The sequence below is a fragment of the Sarcophilus harrisii genome, chromosome 6 (assembly GCF_902635505.1).
Source record: "Sarcophilus harrisii chromosome 6, mSarHar1.11, whole genome shotgun sequence".
NCBI lineage: Eukaryota > Metazoa > Chordata > Mammalia > Dasyuromorphia > Dasyuridae > Sarcophilus > Sarcophilus harrisii.
Genome location: NC_045431.1, coordinates 196475532 through 196491143, shown reverse-complemented (window position 1 = coordinate 196491143; position 15612 = coordinate 196475532). Strand labels below are relative to the sequence as shown.

The 15612-nt window shown below is 38.2% G+C and overlaps 1 protein-coding gene across 8 annotated transcripts; it reads left to right on the top strand.

Moving 5' to 3' along the window:
- Nucleotides 1–413: 413 nt before the first annotated feature.
- Nucleotides 414–11117, top strand: LDHA (lactate dehydrogenase A). 8 transcript variants are annotated; one of them, XM_023506232.2, is made up of 11 exons: nucleotides 423–510; nucleotides 1388–1487; nucleotides 2671–2782; nucleotides 2928–3120; nucleotides 3375–3533; nucleotides 5046–5163; nucleotides 6022–6195; nucleotides 6757–6930; nucleotides 7946–8063; nucleotides 8392–8515; nucleotides 10377–11117. In XM_023506232.2, exons 4-11 carry the CDS (start codon nucleotides 3064–3066, stop codon nucleotides 10539–10541), a joined length of 1089 nt encoding a protein of 362 aa, XP_023362000.1. In that variant the 5' UTR covers nucleotides 423–510; nucleotides 1388–1487; nucleotides 2671–2782; nucleotides 2928–3063; the 3' UTR covers nucleotides 10542–11117. The 8 variants fall into 8 exon arrangements, with proteins under 8 accessions (XP_012407912.1, XP_023362000.1, XP_012407914.1 ...); XM_012552460.3 differs by lacking the exon at nucleotides 2928–3120; XM_012552459.3 differs by lacking the exon at nucleotides 2928–3120 and having other exon boundaries at nucleotides 2671–2793.
- The last annotated feature ends 4495 nt before the right edge of the window (nucleotides 11118–15612 follow it).

Below are 15612 nucleotides of genomic sequence, written 5' to 3'. Positions count from 1 at the left end.
GGTGCAATTCTCCCCATTAGAGAGTTTTGCTGGATGGGCGATAAAGGAGGAGAAAACGCCCGTTCTTTGCGGACCTTCCTTGTTCTGAGTCGCCAGAATCTGGTTTTTCTGTAAGGTGGAGAAGGGAGGAGCAAAATGGCTACACTGGGTGGCTTTGGTCGGACAAGAAGGGGGAAGGATCTGGTCGGGGCATAGGGTGTGGGGGGGGGGGGAACTGGACAGGGTCAGGCCATGTAGGGCGCAGATCACCGCTGCCTCCTGCTCGGGACAGATCGCTGTCAGCCTACGCGCGTCTCCCTCCATTAAAGGCCACTCCACGGTCCTTGCTCCAAGCCCAGGCCGGCCGGCCCCACCCGATCCACACGTGGGTTCCCGCACGTCCGCTCCCAGCCCCCTTGACGTCAGCTTTCTCGGCCCTATATAAGGCCCCGCCCGCCCGGCCGAGTGGCGCGCATCCGGAGCAGCATCTCTCCTCCGCCGGCAGCTTTAGCAGCCTGACCCACCACCTCGGTTCGAACGCGGGTATTGGGAAGCAAACGGGGCGGGAGGGAAAGAAAGGGTGCAAGAGCAGCAGGGAGGCCGGAGGTCTGGATACTACAGCGGGGAAGGGGGGAGCATTCTCGCTTGAGGGGTGGGTGGGGGAGAGCAGGAGGGTCGTCTGATTTAGCGCGCTGTGGGCGGGCTGGGGGGCCAAAGAGCTCCCGGCCCGGGGCGGACCCTACACTGGCCCGGCCAGGGCATGGGAGCGCAGTTTCGCCCTGCCTGTCCGGGAGTGAGCTATAAGTCCTGGGGGTCTCGTGCTCTGGGCCCCGCGGAGCCCACTCTGTTCGGTCCCATTGACCCCGGCCCCACCGTCTCGGCCCCATCCCGGCTCTGGGGCTTGCCCTGGTTCAGTCGTGTGCCTTGGCTGCGAGTTTGGACCGGACGGTCCGAGGTGGTGGCGGGCACTCCCTCTGGCCCTGAAGGCCATGTGGGGATGAGTAGACGGATGGGCTCACTTTTGGTAGCCGCTTTTTGTTCCCGGCCGCTACGCGTGGAGCGCAGGGGGGGGGGGGGCAGAGACCCTCGGGAGACCCTTTGGTCAAATGGCTGCCCCCAGGAATCTGGGCAAGGGTGGTGCCTTGAGCTTCCTGGGGGAGGAGGCAAACTAGAGAGAAAAAGCCCACACCGCTTTCTCAGACTGCTCCGAAGCTTGCTCAGCCTAGTGGTGGAAGCGTGCCCAGGGAATGGCGCTGTCGGACCTAGTGCCGAGACTACTGAGAGCACGCAGAATGCTTCCGTCGGTACCCTCGCCCTGCTGGCGGCTCGCTGAAGTCTTTTGGCTTGGAGTGTCCGAGTCCCCGCAACCAGTCAACTGACATGCATCTTTTAAACGCCTGTACGCCAGGTGCTGGAGCTCCAGGACCAGTGTGCCCGGAAGATGAGCTCCTTAACTGCAGGATAATCCCCTTGGCAAGAGTTGCAAAACAGACTTAGTTTCAAGCGAGGTACTTAGGGTTTAAATTTCCCAGAGGGTTTTTCCTGCTTTCCATGATGACCCATGGTCCAGAGTTTGACCTTTTCCTTAGAGGAGATTCTTTTCCCAGCCCACATTTTTGTCTAGTATAAATGTCCATTTTTTTTAAAAACATACCGACATTTATGATTATCTGGGCTTTGAATGTGGGTTGGGATTGATTTGGCCTAATCACATCCCCGCCACTATGTGGGCTAGTCACTGAAGTTTTTTCAGGATTATTTCTAGTTCTCTATAAATTGGACTAGTGATCTTTTAAGGGCTCTTGGAGCTTTGAGTTGGTTTGGCAACACTGTTTTAATGTTGAGGCTTGATGGAGCTTTGGGTGTTGGATTAAATTCTGCAATGGAAGCAGCTTTTGCTTTTTTGGTCTTGCCTTTTAAGAACTGCCATAAGGTTACATGTAATTTAAATATAAATAAAGTCATAAGTAACATTATATACAGTGTTACATTCAACCACTCCCAAAATACGTGCTTTTATTTTATTAGCATTAGATACAGCCTCGCACTCAGAAAATCCTAAAAGATTGTTAATTTTTAATTGAGATGAGAGATTAGATTTCAAAAGGCATTTCTGATTCTCCCCAGAGTTCTGTGAAACCCAAAGAAACTATTACTTGTGTTTGTATTGTGCTTGCAAATACACTCGTTTAGTGGAAGAAATTTAATTTCCTCTTGGCCGTTCCAGACTGGTTCAGGCTTGCAACCACTTCTGAATTTCCTTTGCAGAACATTGCTTCACCTACAGCCTAGTTGCTTATTGCAGGGTGTGTTGCAATAATGAAACGATTGTTTTAGAATGAAATGGAGAATTTATAGATTCCCAAACAATTTCCTGGTCTGGTTAGAGGCTGGCCAGACGCGTAACACGTGGTCTTCTGCAGTCAGCTTTTATTGCCTGACTTGGAGGGGAAGGGGACACCACTGATGGCCCCAAATGGCTACTGACGGCCACTGCAGCTGCTTAGTGGAGGGGAGTCCTTTGAAATCTCCTGCAGCCAATTCTTTGCAAGGTCCCGGGTGGGCGCGGGAGGAGCCGGGTCTCTTGGGGAGAGGAAGAGGTTATTTTTGAAATCTGAAATGGCGGTGGGGAGGGGGAAGAGGGTGATTCTACGGCTATTCCCTTCCCCAGAATCTTTTCTTTCCTTCTAGGAGGTGGAGGAGGGCATTGGAATCTGGATCAAACTCCTTCCCCAGCGGCACTGAGAGTGGATTTTGCTGAGCCCTCCTCTTCCCGTAGCCCTGCCCCTCCCACAGCGCGCAGGTGCAGAGCAGGCAAGCTTAGCTAAGCTTGTAGCGGGGAGAAGAGACGGCGCATGTGCAGGCCTAGGGATGGGCTACCTCCTGGTCGTCCTCCCTAGACCGTTAATGGCAGTTCCCTTTTACTCTCTCGGTTCCTTGCGCGACAGGCTAGGCAAGGCTGTCTATTCTCAGCCCCGCTGTGTGGAGAGAACGGGAGTGGGAGTCCGCCTCGGCTTTTTGGCAGAGACGAAGGGGATAGTGAAAATACTTTTTAAAAAGCAACTCGGAGGTCCATGGGGCAGTATGTCTTCAGGAGGCTACACTTACCAACAAACGACCTTTGTCTGTGTCAAGGCAAAGGTGAGGGGTTGGGAGCCCCCTCCACTGGCCCCCCCCCCCCAACTTTGACCTTTCATATCCTCCCCCATCAAGGAGTCAGTTTTTGTTCTGGCCTCCTTGTCTGTCAACTACCAGCCTATAAAGGCAAGGACCGCCGTCAGCAAGCCTGCAATAGTCAAGTCTAGTTAGTATGGTTAAGTAACTCGGGATAATGTGGTGAACTCCAAGAGTGAACTGACATTTTTGTCTTGCTTTGTTTTTTTTAAACCTCCCAGATTGTCCCACACAACCAGATAAACTCCAAAATGGGAACCTCTGTCAAGGATCAGCTGATTCTGAATGTTTTAAAGGAAGAACAGGTCCCCCATAACAAGATCACTGTTGTTGGGGTTGGTGCAGTTGGTATGGCATGTGCCATCAGTATCTTAATGAAGGTAAGAGTCCTGGGTGCTGTCATTCTTAGTCACCAAAGCAGAACCTGCTGCTGGCTACAGGGGCCTTTCCCCACATTTCTACCCCATGACTGTTGTAAATGAAAGCTTAGGAACCTAGGGGTAAAATGATTGCCTGGAGCTACTTAAAGGTGGGGTTGAAATCCCAGTCTTCTGGCTCCAGTGCTAGTGGTCTTTGCCTTTGCAGACAATTTTTAGCATAGATATGCTGATAATATGAATTTTAAAGTGTATCCTATTTCCGATACTGTATGAAAGAAAGCAAAATGGGGTAATAAGTACAAATCTAGATTTGTGTCATTTTAATATCATTTATCTACATGACCTTTACTAATTTAGTCTAGCACAAGTCACCATATTTCTCTTCACTTTCTGTATCTGTAAAAGGGAAAAGTTACTTGGCTAATTCACATTATAAAGTTGAGGAATTCTAACTCAACTGCAGGAAACCTTAAACATAACATTTTATATGATCTCATTTTTTTTTTCTTCATAGCACTTGTGCAAAGCACAAGTATAAACTGGAGGAGTGAGCTATTTAAAAATCTTAGTACTAATTGACTTAATCAACAAAGTTAAAACTAAATCATAATTCTTTTTTTAAAATTGTTTGAAATCCAATCCTAATATATAGGATTTTTTTTACTGTTAGGAGACAGTTCTATTATCCTGTCCTCCACAAGCTTTCATTGGTTGGCGATAAATCTCTCCATATGGCATGATCGGCAGTCTTTTCCTCATAGGATTAGACCCTGGAGATCATCTAACTCAAGTGATATGTGCCAAATAACAAAAGATAATTGGCTGGGCCAGTATTCACCTCCAGCTTCTCTGACTCTTTGTTCCTTTCACCATCCTGCCTCTTTCCCTCATCTTTTCCTTCTCTGAATGTAGTCCTCTAGGAACTTAGAAAGGAAAGTAAAGGAATATCTTGGAATTAAGAGCAGAGGCCTGATTTCATGTGACCCTTTTGTGTTCCTTCCACATTTCTTTAAATTTTTAAAGTTTTTCAATTTATTCAAAATTAAATAGAAAATAGAAAATAAAGAAAATATAGTCATATATTTATGACAAATATAACCTCTTTGTGAATTGTTCAGGCCTACAAAATGTTATTACATCCTTTCCAGCCTTTTCAGTTTCTCTGGTGCTCTGATAGCAAACTCAATAGGCCAATTTTGAGGTCTTTCCAGCTCAATAGGCCTGCCATATGTAGTTTGTGATACACTGAGGCAGCTTTTCCAGGGTCATTACAGCACATCAATGTAGGATTTGAGTCAAGAACCTTTCATTATAATTAGGGATTTAATCAATGTTTGCTAAAATGAAAATGTCAAGGAACAATTTCTTGAGCGGGATTATGGGGAAGGCACTTCATCAATAAACTTTAAATCATTATGGGGAGGAGCGTGAAATTTCTCTTCCATGTCTTTCAGGAATCTAGAAAATTGCTCTTAATTGAATTGAAATTAATTAAATGTCCATCTCTTCCAGGATTTGGCTGATGAAGTTGCCCTAGTTGATGTCATAGAAGACAAACTAAAGGGAGAGATGATGGATCTCCAGCATGGCAGCCTTTTCCTCAAAACACCAAAGATTGTTTCTGGCAAAGGTTAATAGTTTTCTTTCTTAAAAAAACAAACTAGGAAGTGTCTTTCTATCTCCCTCTATTGGGCAAAGAGAAAATTCCTATAACCCAGTTAAGCAAAACCTACTTTCATGTTGGCTTTTTTTTTTTTTTTTTTTTGAGATTTCTATTTTTACCCAGAATAGGGGAAGTTAGGGCATTTTTATTTTCCAAATTTTATTTTGAATTAAGATACATCCACGATAAGGAAGAGATTATATAATCAAATTTTTCTCTAGATAATCATAAATTTTGCACCTGAAATAAAATTTATAGTTTCTTAAGAGTTCTAAATGCTGGTCTCTAATTATGTATTTCTTTGCTAATTTGCTGGGGTTGTCATGATATTGGTTTCATTTTGAATTAGAAATAGGAAAAAGTCAAGATTGTAGGAAATTCCAGGATATATATGCAAGAATTTGTAGGATATCAGATTTTTGAAAATACTTGGCTATTGAACAAAATAAGACTAAGAGCAGCATTGATGTTCATAAAAGGGAAAAGATCATGCTTCTTCTGAGGCATGCAACCATCATGACAAATCTAGGTTTCCTGAAGCCAGTTCTTCCATTAAGGGTCCCAGTTGTTCAGAATGACAGAAAAAGGACTACATGCACATAAATACACACAATTTTTTTGTGATTTGGATCAAGTGGTAACTTGTATAACTGTCCCAGCCCCAAATACTATATGCATACACACACACTTTTTTCACTGTTTGTGGCTACTGCAGAACTCCCCGCAAAATTCACATTTAATTTGTGTATGCCAACTCTATATTGAAATCACGATGGGTAAAGAAAAGCTGTAGAAGGGATAACAGTATGTTTCCTTTTCTTTTAGACTACAGTGTAACTGCAAACTCAAAGCTGGTCATTGTTACTGCTGGGGCACGACAACAAGAGGGAGAAAGTCGTCTTAACTTGGTTCAGCGTAATGTGAATATCTTTAAATTCATCATTCCCAATATTGTTAAATACAGCCCTGATTGCAAGCTACTTATTGTTTCCAATCCAGGTAAGATTTATTTAACTGTTTAAGACATCTTTTAACACAAACTTTGCTAAAATTTAAAATTGGTGAACTATAGTCATATTATACAAATATATTTTTAGATTTATTTATTGGTTCATATTTCTGTCTTTAATTATGTTCTGGGAAAAGTATAATGAAAGGTTCTTTTTTTAATAAACTTAGGAAGCAGGATTCACCATAAACATTTAAGGGGGAATACTGGTGATTGTGATTGTGTTGTAAACTTTTATGTGAGAGAGTTACATAGGATTGTACTAGAACATACCATTATATAAATGTTTGTGATAATTTCATTGTACTATAAATTCCACAGGATTTTCAGGAATATTGGATTAGGCATAATTTTTATCTTGAAAGCAATTATCTGCCAGAGAACATTAACATTTATGCTGATTGTTAATGCTGTAAAGTTACCCATGTATATATATCCTGTAAATTAAAGGCTATTAAATAAAAAAAAAAAAAAAAAAAAAAAAAAAAGCATGTACCCCAAAAAAAAAAAAAAAAAAAAACATTTATGCTGTCTGCATTTTTTCTTCACAGTGGATATTTTGACATATGTGGCCTGGAAGCTAAGTGGCTTTCCAAAAAATCGTGTCATTGGAAGTGGTTGCAATCTGGATTCTGCTCGTTTCCGTTACCTAATGGGGGAGAGACTTGGTGTCCATTCTTCAAGTTGCCATGGCTGGGTCCTTGGGGAACATGGAGACTCCAGTGGTAAGATTATATTCCTCTCCTAAGGAACTTGCAAAATTTTTTTAAAGCATTCTATTCTAAATTATATTAAAGTTGCTTAAAACCTAATCTGTGAGGTCTTGTTTACTTACAAGAAATGATTTATGAGAACTCCACATTTTGTAAAGAAATGGTGTGAGTTAAATTTAACTGGTAAAAAGTTTTTTACTAACTTGATTGCAACAGTCAGCAAACACTGGTTTATGTTATTTGAACTGGCTACCTCTGAAAAGGTCAGCCTTGTAATTCAAGTAGGATTTATGGACTAAATTCTATCTATATCAGAGCTTGTCATTATCTGGGGAAATAAAATGATTTGGTGGAAAATACTTGATTTGGATTTAGTTCAGAACCTGGCTATGACACTGGGACAAGTTTATTGGTATTTGGAAAGGGCATGATAATTCTAACTTTACTTTAAAAGTACTTTTAAATACAGATCTAAGCTCCAACATTTAAGAATGTTAAAAAATATATGTAGGGAATAAAAAATTTATTTTGAGTAGTCAACTATTCAAACTTTTTGCTTTTGGTGGGGAGCAGGGCAACACATAAACTAAAAATATCAAATCAAGATCATTGGAGGTAAAAGTATAGTTTCTACTTTCTTGATTTTATAAGGGGGTCAGATATAGTTAGATATGTAAATGAATATATATATATATATATATATATATATAGTTATGTAAATGAATGGGAAATTGGAATGTTTGAGCATAGAATTCAAGGGAAAAAAATAAAAAAAAATGAACATTCATAGTATTAATAATTTATGTAGTCTAATTGAATACAAATCATAATTTTTTTTACTTTAAAAAAAGAATGTATTGGTGGTTTTGGCTCCAAATTATTACATATTACCTAAACAGCAGCATTCCTTTTTTTCAAGGAAATTCTCATAATGAAGTATAGTGGAGTAAAAGAAATTGCAAAATTAAGCCACAATTACTAATAGGACACTTAGAAATGATTTATATGTGTTTGATTTAATTTTTAGTTCCTGTTTGGAGTGGTGTGAATGTTGCGGGTGTGTCCCTGAAGAATCTTTACCCTGCTTTGGGAACTGATTCTGATGCAGAAAATTGGAAAGAAGTTCATAAACAAGTGGTTGAAAGGTTAGTGAAGATTTCTTAATACTTTTTAACAGTAGAATTTTTATTTTGACTTTGCACAGCTTTAATCCTCAACAACAAAAAATAAAAATTCTCCTTTGTTTCTCATGCTATTACTAATATAGATGGACCCAAAAGAAAATTTGTGCCATAAGAGGCAAAAGCACCAAAAATTTCATTTAAGTAGCTCATTAATAAAGTTAGAGTAAGATTCTTTGGATAGGGAAGATTTCTGCTTTTTCTACTTTATAGCCTTATCTATTTGTTAATGTTCTTGAAAGCTGTTTCTGCTCAATCCCTCCCCCAAATCATTTAATTTTATTACTGGCAGTGCTTATGAGGTGATCAAGCTGAAGGGCTACACTTCCTGGGCCATTGGCTTGTCTGTGGCAGATCTGTCAGAAAGCATCATGAAGAATCTTAGGAGAGTGCATCCAATTTCCACCATGATTAAGGTAGGCATCTATTACAAGTAAATGGTGTTAAATGGTTTAGGTGTTTTTTGACACCAAATAATGTTTTTTTTTTTTTTTAATAGCCTTTTATTTACAGGATATATACATGGGTAACTTTACAGCATTAACAATTGCCAAACCTCTTGTTCCAATTTTTCACCTCTTACCCCCACCCTCCCCTAAATGGCAGGATGACCAGTAGATGTTAAATATATTAAAATATAACTTAGATACATAAGTATACATGACCAAAACATTATTTTGCTGTACAAAAGGAATCAGACTCTGAATTATTGTACAATTAGCTTGTGAAGGAAATCAAAAAATGCAGGTGTGCATAAATATAGGGATTGGGAATTCAATGTAATGGTTTTTAGTCATCTCCCAGAGTTCTTTTCTGGGTATAGCTAGTTCAGTTCATTACTGCTCCATTAGAAATGATTTGGTTGATCTCGTGCTTGAGGATGGCCTGATCCATCAGAACTGGTCATCATCTAGTATTGTTGTTGAAGTATATAATGATCTCCTGGTCCTGCTCATTTCACTCAGCATCAGTTCGTGTAAGTCTCTCCAGGCCTTTCTGAAATCATCCTGTTGGTCATTTCTTACAGAACAGTAATATTCCATAATTTTCATATACCACAATTTATTCAGCCATTCTCCAACTGATGGACATCCATTCAGTTTCCAGTTTCTAGCCACTACAAAAAGGGCTGCCACAAACATTCGTGCACATACAGGTCCCTTTCCCTTCTTTATAATCTCTTTGGGATATAATCCCAGTAGTAACACTGCTGGATCAAAGGGTATGCACAGTTTGATAACTTTTTGAGCATAGTTCCACCAAATAATGTTTTTACATATTTTGAGATTTTGTGACTTCATAATAGTGTTTTAATTTGGAAGTATGTTTAATGGATGAGAGCACTTGAATTACTAGAATGGCATAATGAAGCAAGATGAAATATAATCAAGATATATGTAAGATCCTGTAATTGGCTTTATAAAGTCAATTCCAAATATGGCAGAAAACTACTATCTTAAGGTTTGCAAAAAGGCTTTCCTTGCAGTTTTGTGAGTATTTCTATTTCCCATTTTACATATGAAGAAATTTATGTTCTGAGCAGTAATAAGAGCTGGCTAAAAATAAAATGCTTGGAGCAGACAAGTGTAGTGGTGGTAATGAGCCTTCTAGCTCTTGCAGATCTTGCAATTCTTAGTGTAATAGTTTTACTTTAGGAATAGTGTGCCTTGGGCATGCTGCCAGTTTGGGGAAAAAAAGTCAGATGGTTATAGATAAAACTTCTTTGCTCAAAATTCTTTTCATAGGGAACATTTTTTTAAAAAGGGCATGGGGCTAGTTGGTGTAGCAGATAGACCACCATCCTTGAAGTTCAAATCTGGCCTCAGACACTTAATACTTGTATATAAAATTGACTGGTATGACCAGTCGCTTAACCCCAATTGGGTGTTGCCTCACAAACTGCATTTTGGTTATATACATTTGGAACAGAAATGAAAAATTATAATTTGCTAAGCAGCCCATTAAGAAATAGATCATGTGTGGACAGTGTTATAAAGTTAAACTAGAATGTTTAAATTTTTAAATTTAAAACATTGGAATATAGCAAGTCTAATTACACAGTAATAAAAGGCAAAAACTGTATATATACATAATGTATACTAGTGTTGGTTGAATAGATTGGGAAGGGTGGATAAAAAGGCTAATCAATCTTTAAGCTCATCTTAGGCTAAAAAAAAGCAAATTAGACAATTCCAACTCCCTTGTTGCATTTATACTTGGCCATTGGACAGAGTAGAAGATATCAATAGTATAGTGTAATCTCTTTTTGTCTTTCAGGGCTTATATGGCATTAAAGAAGATGTCTTCCTTAGTGTCCCATGTGTCTTGGGGCAGAATGGCATTTCAGATGTGGTGATGGTAAACCTGAACACAGAGGAGGAGGCCCGTTTGAAGAAGAGTGCAGATACCCTTTGGGGAATCCAGAAGGAACTGCAGTTCTAGAGGTTCTTCATGTGTTGTTGCTAGACTGTCTAAAAAAGGTGACAGTGGTTAAGGGATGATGTATGATGCGCTTTTCAAGTAGGTCAAATCCTTTGAGTGATTGAACACCGGAAATATAAAACATAGGAACACTCTAGTCTAGAAATGGGGGATGGTACAATGTGACTGCTCTGTTAAACCCTGTTTGTGTATGATGCTGGATGTGACTTGTACAGTCTTGAAGTAGTTGCAGAACCAGCACCCCACACTTAAGATTAACTGCCTGCCTTGTAGGGGCTACGCGTTGGTGTAGGTCCAGAAGACGGCACTCATATACAATATGTGGATACAAAATACCATACAGTAGTAATACTTTATTCATGCATTGATTACCTTTGTGCTGCCCTGAATTGGGGCTCTGCAGCATGGCCCCATGTATCACCTTTCCAGAGGACCTGATTTTGTCTACCTATACATATATCAATAGTTGTAAATTTCCATATTATAATATAAAAAGATCTATAAATGTACAATGATGCAACCAAATTGTCAAGTGTCATACTAACCCAAATACTGAATAAATAACAAAAATAAATATCTCTTGACTTACTTTATTCCATTTTAGGCTGAGATGTTAGGAATAAGTTTTTTGGTGCTGCTAACATATATCGGTCTTGAGGAAATTGTAGAGATCAACATTAGAGATGTATATACCTTGGCACAGACTTAAAACAGTTGTGTAAGCTCATCAATCATCACGAGTACTCCTGTTTATGACCAGCATACCTTTAAAATGTTTTTCATTGTGATTACATTAATCATATATCACAAACATCTCAAGACTAAAAACATGGAAGATATATAATATAAACAAACTTTGACCCCTCCTGCACTTCCATTCATGCGATTTATTCCTCTGTCCCATATCACTGCCAACCTACCATCAAGTACCAACTGATAGACACCTCATGACTTTTTACATGATTCTTTAAATCATGTAGCCTATTCTCAGTACTTTCTTTCTGTTGCCTGTTGAATGATCCTCAATTTTAGTTGCTCATTATTGAAAATAATACACAAAGATGACAACTGAAATGTTAATATGTGAATTTCCAGTTTGTACAAAAACAGGAGAAATTGGGTCACAGTAAGTGTTTAGTGTCTGAGGCTGCATTTGAACTCTGGTCCTCCTCACTGGGCTAGTGCTCTACCCATGTAGCTGCCTCTTTCACTGACAAACACCAGAGCGCCTATAATGTACAAAAGCTTTGTGGTAAACTTTTTTTCCTGTGGGGAAATATAAAGAAATGCTACATGTTACGTCCATAAAATTCAAAAAATGGAGAGGTCATTTCTGGATGGGAGCAGCAGATGTCTCATTTTCCTCTTGACAATTTTGAACTAGACTATTGGTGAGATTGTTAAATTGGTTATTGATGAGTAGTTAAAAGGATAAAAGGGCTGCAGGGAGTTGAGCTTTGCATAATTACAAGCAACAAATAATTAGTCAAATTTTAGCTGGATAAGAAAGATTACCAAATATAGGAATTACCATGTCAGCTGAGGTCACAAGAGATGTCCATATTTAAAGTCAGATTCTTGGACTCAGTGTTATTTCTCAAAGCACTACAATGTTGGTCAGATAATCCTATATCTAATGGATTGCATCTCCCAGGAAACGTCCAAGCAATTGACATCTCCATTATTTGAATGTTAAGTTTGAATTTTACTAATTTTTTTTCATCTGACAATGGTATAACATTTCTCAAAAAGTGACCATTTCTGTTTCTGCTTTATTTTAAAATTATTCTGGAAATTCCTCTTTCCCTTGAATACAAAGATTTCTGTCTGGATACATTATTCCTTATTCCTCACCCTTCTTCCCCAGGTTACGAAAAAAAAAGTTTCATAATGTTTGCCTGTTTTTAAAATCCCCAAATCTTTTCCTTGCCATGAATAAATTTTTATTTTTATTATTTTTTTATACATGACCAAACTTATTTTGCTGTACAAAAAGAATCAGACTCTGAAATATTGTACAATTAGCTTGTGAAGGAAATCAAAAATGCAGGTGGGCATAAATATAGGGATTGGGAATTCAATGTAATGGTTTTTAGTCATCACCCAGAGTTCTTTCTCTGGGCGTAGCTGGTTCAGTTCATTATTGCTCCATTGAAAATGATTTGGTTGATCTCATTGCTGAGGATGGCCAGGTCCATCAGAACTGGTCATCATATAGTATTGTTGAAGTATATAATGATCTCCTGGTCCTGCTCCTTTCACTCGGCATCAGTTCGTGTAAGTTTCTCCAGGCCTTTCTGTAATCATCCTGTTGGTCATTTCTTACAGAACAGTAATATTCCATAACATTTATATACCACAATTTATTCAGCTATTCTCTAATTGATGGGCATCCATCCACTCAGTTTCCAGTTTCTAACCACTACAAAGAGGGCTGCCACAAACATTTTGGCACATACAGCTCTCTTTCCCTTCAACATCTCTTTGGGATATAAGCCCAGTAGTAACACCGCTGGATCAAAGTGTATGCACAGTTTGATAACTTTTTGAGCATAGTTCCAAACTGCTCTCCCATTCCTGTATGTCACAAACAAAACTCAGAAAGAATATTCTGTTATAAATAATCTAATGTGTATAATCTCTGGGGAGTCCATCTACCAAAATATATACTGTCATTATATGAATTCAAGTAGAAAATATTCTTTATAGAAATATAGGGAATAAATTAGATACTAATTACATTTTGGGCCAAGCCAATATAATACAAATCTTTAGAAGTATCTCTGAAAAGATGTACAAAACTCCTGAAACTGGGGATAATGCACCCTCTACCCCAAAAGCAGAGCCCTACTATAACAAAGAGTTAAAAGTCAAGAAATGGGCTGAGTAAATGAGCAGACAAAAGAAAAAGATTGTGACCATAGAAAGTTACTGTGGTGACAATTACTGTGGTGACTCATTTACCTATAAAAACCTATCCAACCCTACAGGAAATTAGGAGGGGAAGGGGACACTAGAATGGGGGCAGGGTGATGGAAGGGAAAACAGATTTGGGGAAGAGATAAATCAGAAGCAAAATTTTTGAGGAAGGACAGGGTGAAAGGAGAAAGAAAAGACTAGACGGGGTAAATACAGTTAGTAATGGTAACAGTGAAAAGAATTTTGATGAAAATTTTTCTGATAGTCTCACTTCTTAAATATATAAGGAAGAGTCAAATTTATAAAAAATAAGAACCATTTCCCAAATGATAAATGATCAGGAAATCTGAACAGTTTTCAGATGAAGCAATTAAAACTATTTATAGCCACATGAAAAAATGTTGTAACTCACTGATTGGAGAAATAAATCCAAGTTAAACAATCCTAAGGTACTATCTAATATCTATTAGATTGGCTAATAGGGCAGAAGAAGAAAATGACAAATGTTGGAAAGTAGGAAAAATGAGACATTATTGCAGTTGATAGAATTGCGAACTGATTCAAATATTCTGTAGAGTAATTTGGAAATATGTTCAAAAGCAATAAATATGCTAGGTCTGTATCCCAAAAGAAATAAAAAAAAAAAGCAATTGGCCTGAATCATCTACCTCGCAGTTGAAAAGAGCTACATCCATCAGAATTGATCATTATATAATCTTGCTGTTGCTGTATACCATTTGCTCTTGCTTCTGCTCACTTCACTTAGCATCAATTCATGTAAGTCTCTCCTGGTCTCTCTGAAATAATTTCTTACAGAACAATAATAATCCATAACATTCATATCCCATAACTTATTCAGCCATTCTCCAACCAATGGGCATTTCCTCAGTTTCCAGTTCCTTGCCACTACAAAAAGGGCTGTGGGTCCTTTTCTCTTTGGGACACAGATCCAGTAGAGACACTGCTGGATCAAAGGGTATTGCACAGTTTGATGCCCAAAAAGGCATGAACTCATAGTTTTTTTTTTTTTTTTTTTGTTTTGTTTTTTATTTAATAGCCTTTTATTTACAGGATATATACATGGGTAACTTTACAGCATTAACAATTGCCAAACCTCTTGTTCCAATTTTTCACTTCTTACCCCCCCCACCCCCTCCCCTAAATGGCAGGATGACCAGTAGATGTTAAATATATTAAAATATAACTTAGATACACAATAAGTATACATGACCAAAACATTATTTTGCTGTACAAAAAGAATCAGACTCTGAATTATTGTACAATTAGCTTGTGAAGGAAATCAAAAATGCATGTGTGCATAAATATAGGGATTGGGAATTCAATGTAATGGTTTTTAGTCATCTCCCAGAGTTCTTTTTCTGGGTATAGCTAGATGAACTCAAAGTTTTAAAAACAAATGTTAAGAATTGTCTTACATCGTATGTGGAATGCCTAGGAACTTCTGCTACATCATATTTCAGATCAAGGTATTTCACATTCTGTATCATAGTTTAATTGTTTCTGAGTATTCAAATGAGCTCTGGTCTCTGTAATCACCCACTGAAGACAAATGTTACATAGAATAAAGGCCCAAGTACCCAAGCTTATCTAAAATTAGTAGTTAGTTTTAAAGTCTTTAAATGACTGTTTTGAAATTACCCTGTTTTATACATTTATATGTAAATACCTATATTTGTGTATTTACTACCGATCTTCTCTTTACATCTACTTCAACTCAGTTTAAAAAAGTCATATTTGTAAATTAAATAATGGAATATTGTTGATAAAAGCATAATACAGTTATATTTTAGACATTCCTTGGTGCATAAAGAATGCAAAAAAAAAATCATTATCAAGGAATATTAAATTCCCCAAAGCATATATCATTCCGTGATAAATCATTTACAAAATAAGGTTGTGTCCACAAAATCTCGTAACCCAGTGGTAAAATGTGCAATCATCTATGTTTAAATTAAATCTAGGTTATATAAATTATATAAATGAAAAAAAAAGTTTTACGTTTAACTGGGGCAAAACAAAATACTAAGTGATTATATTCTTCAAAAAACTTTCACTTTATTTAATAAATTAATTTAAATATAAAGAAAAAAGAAAAAGTTTGAAAAAGAAGTCATAAAATATTCTACAATGT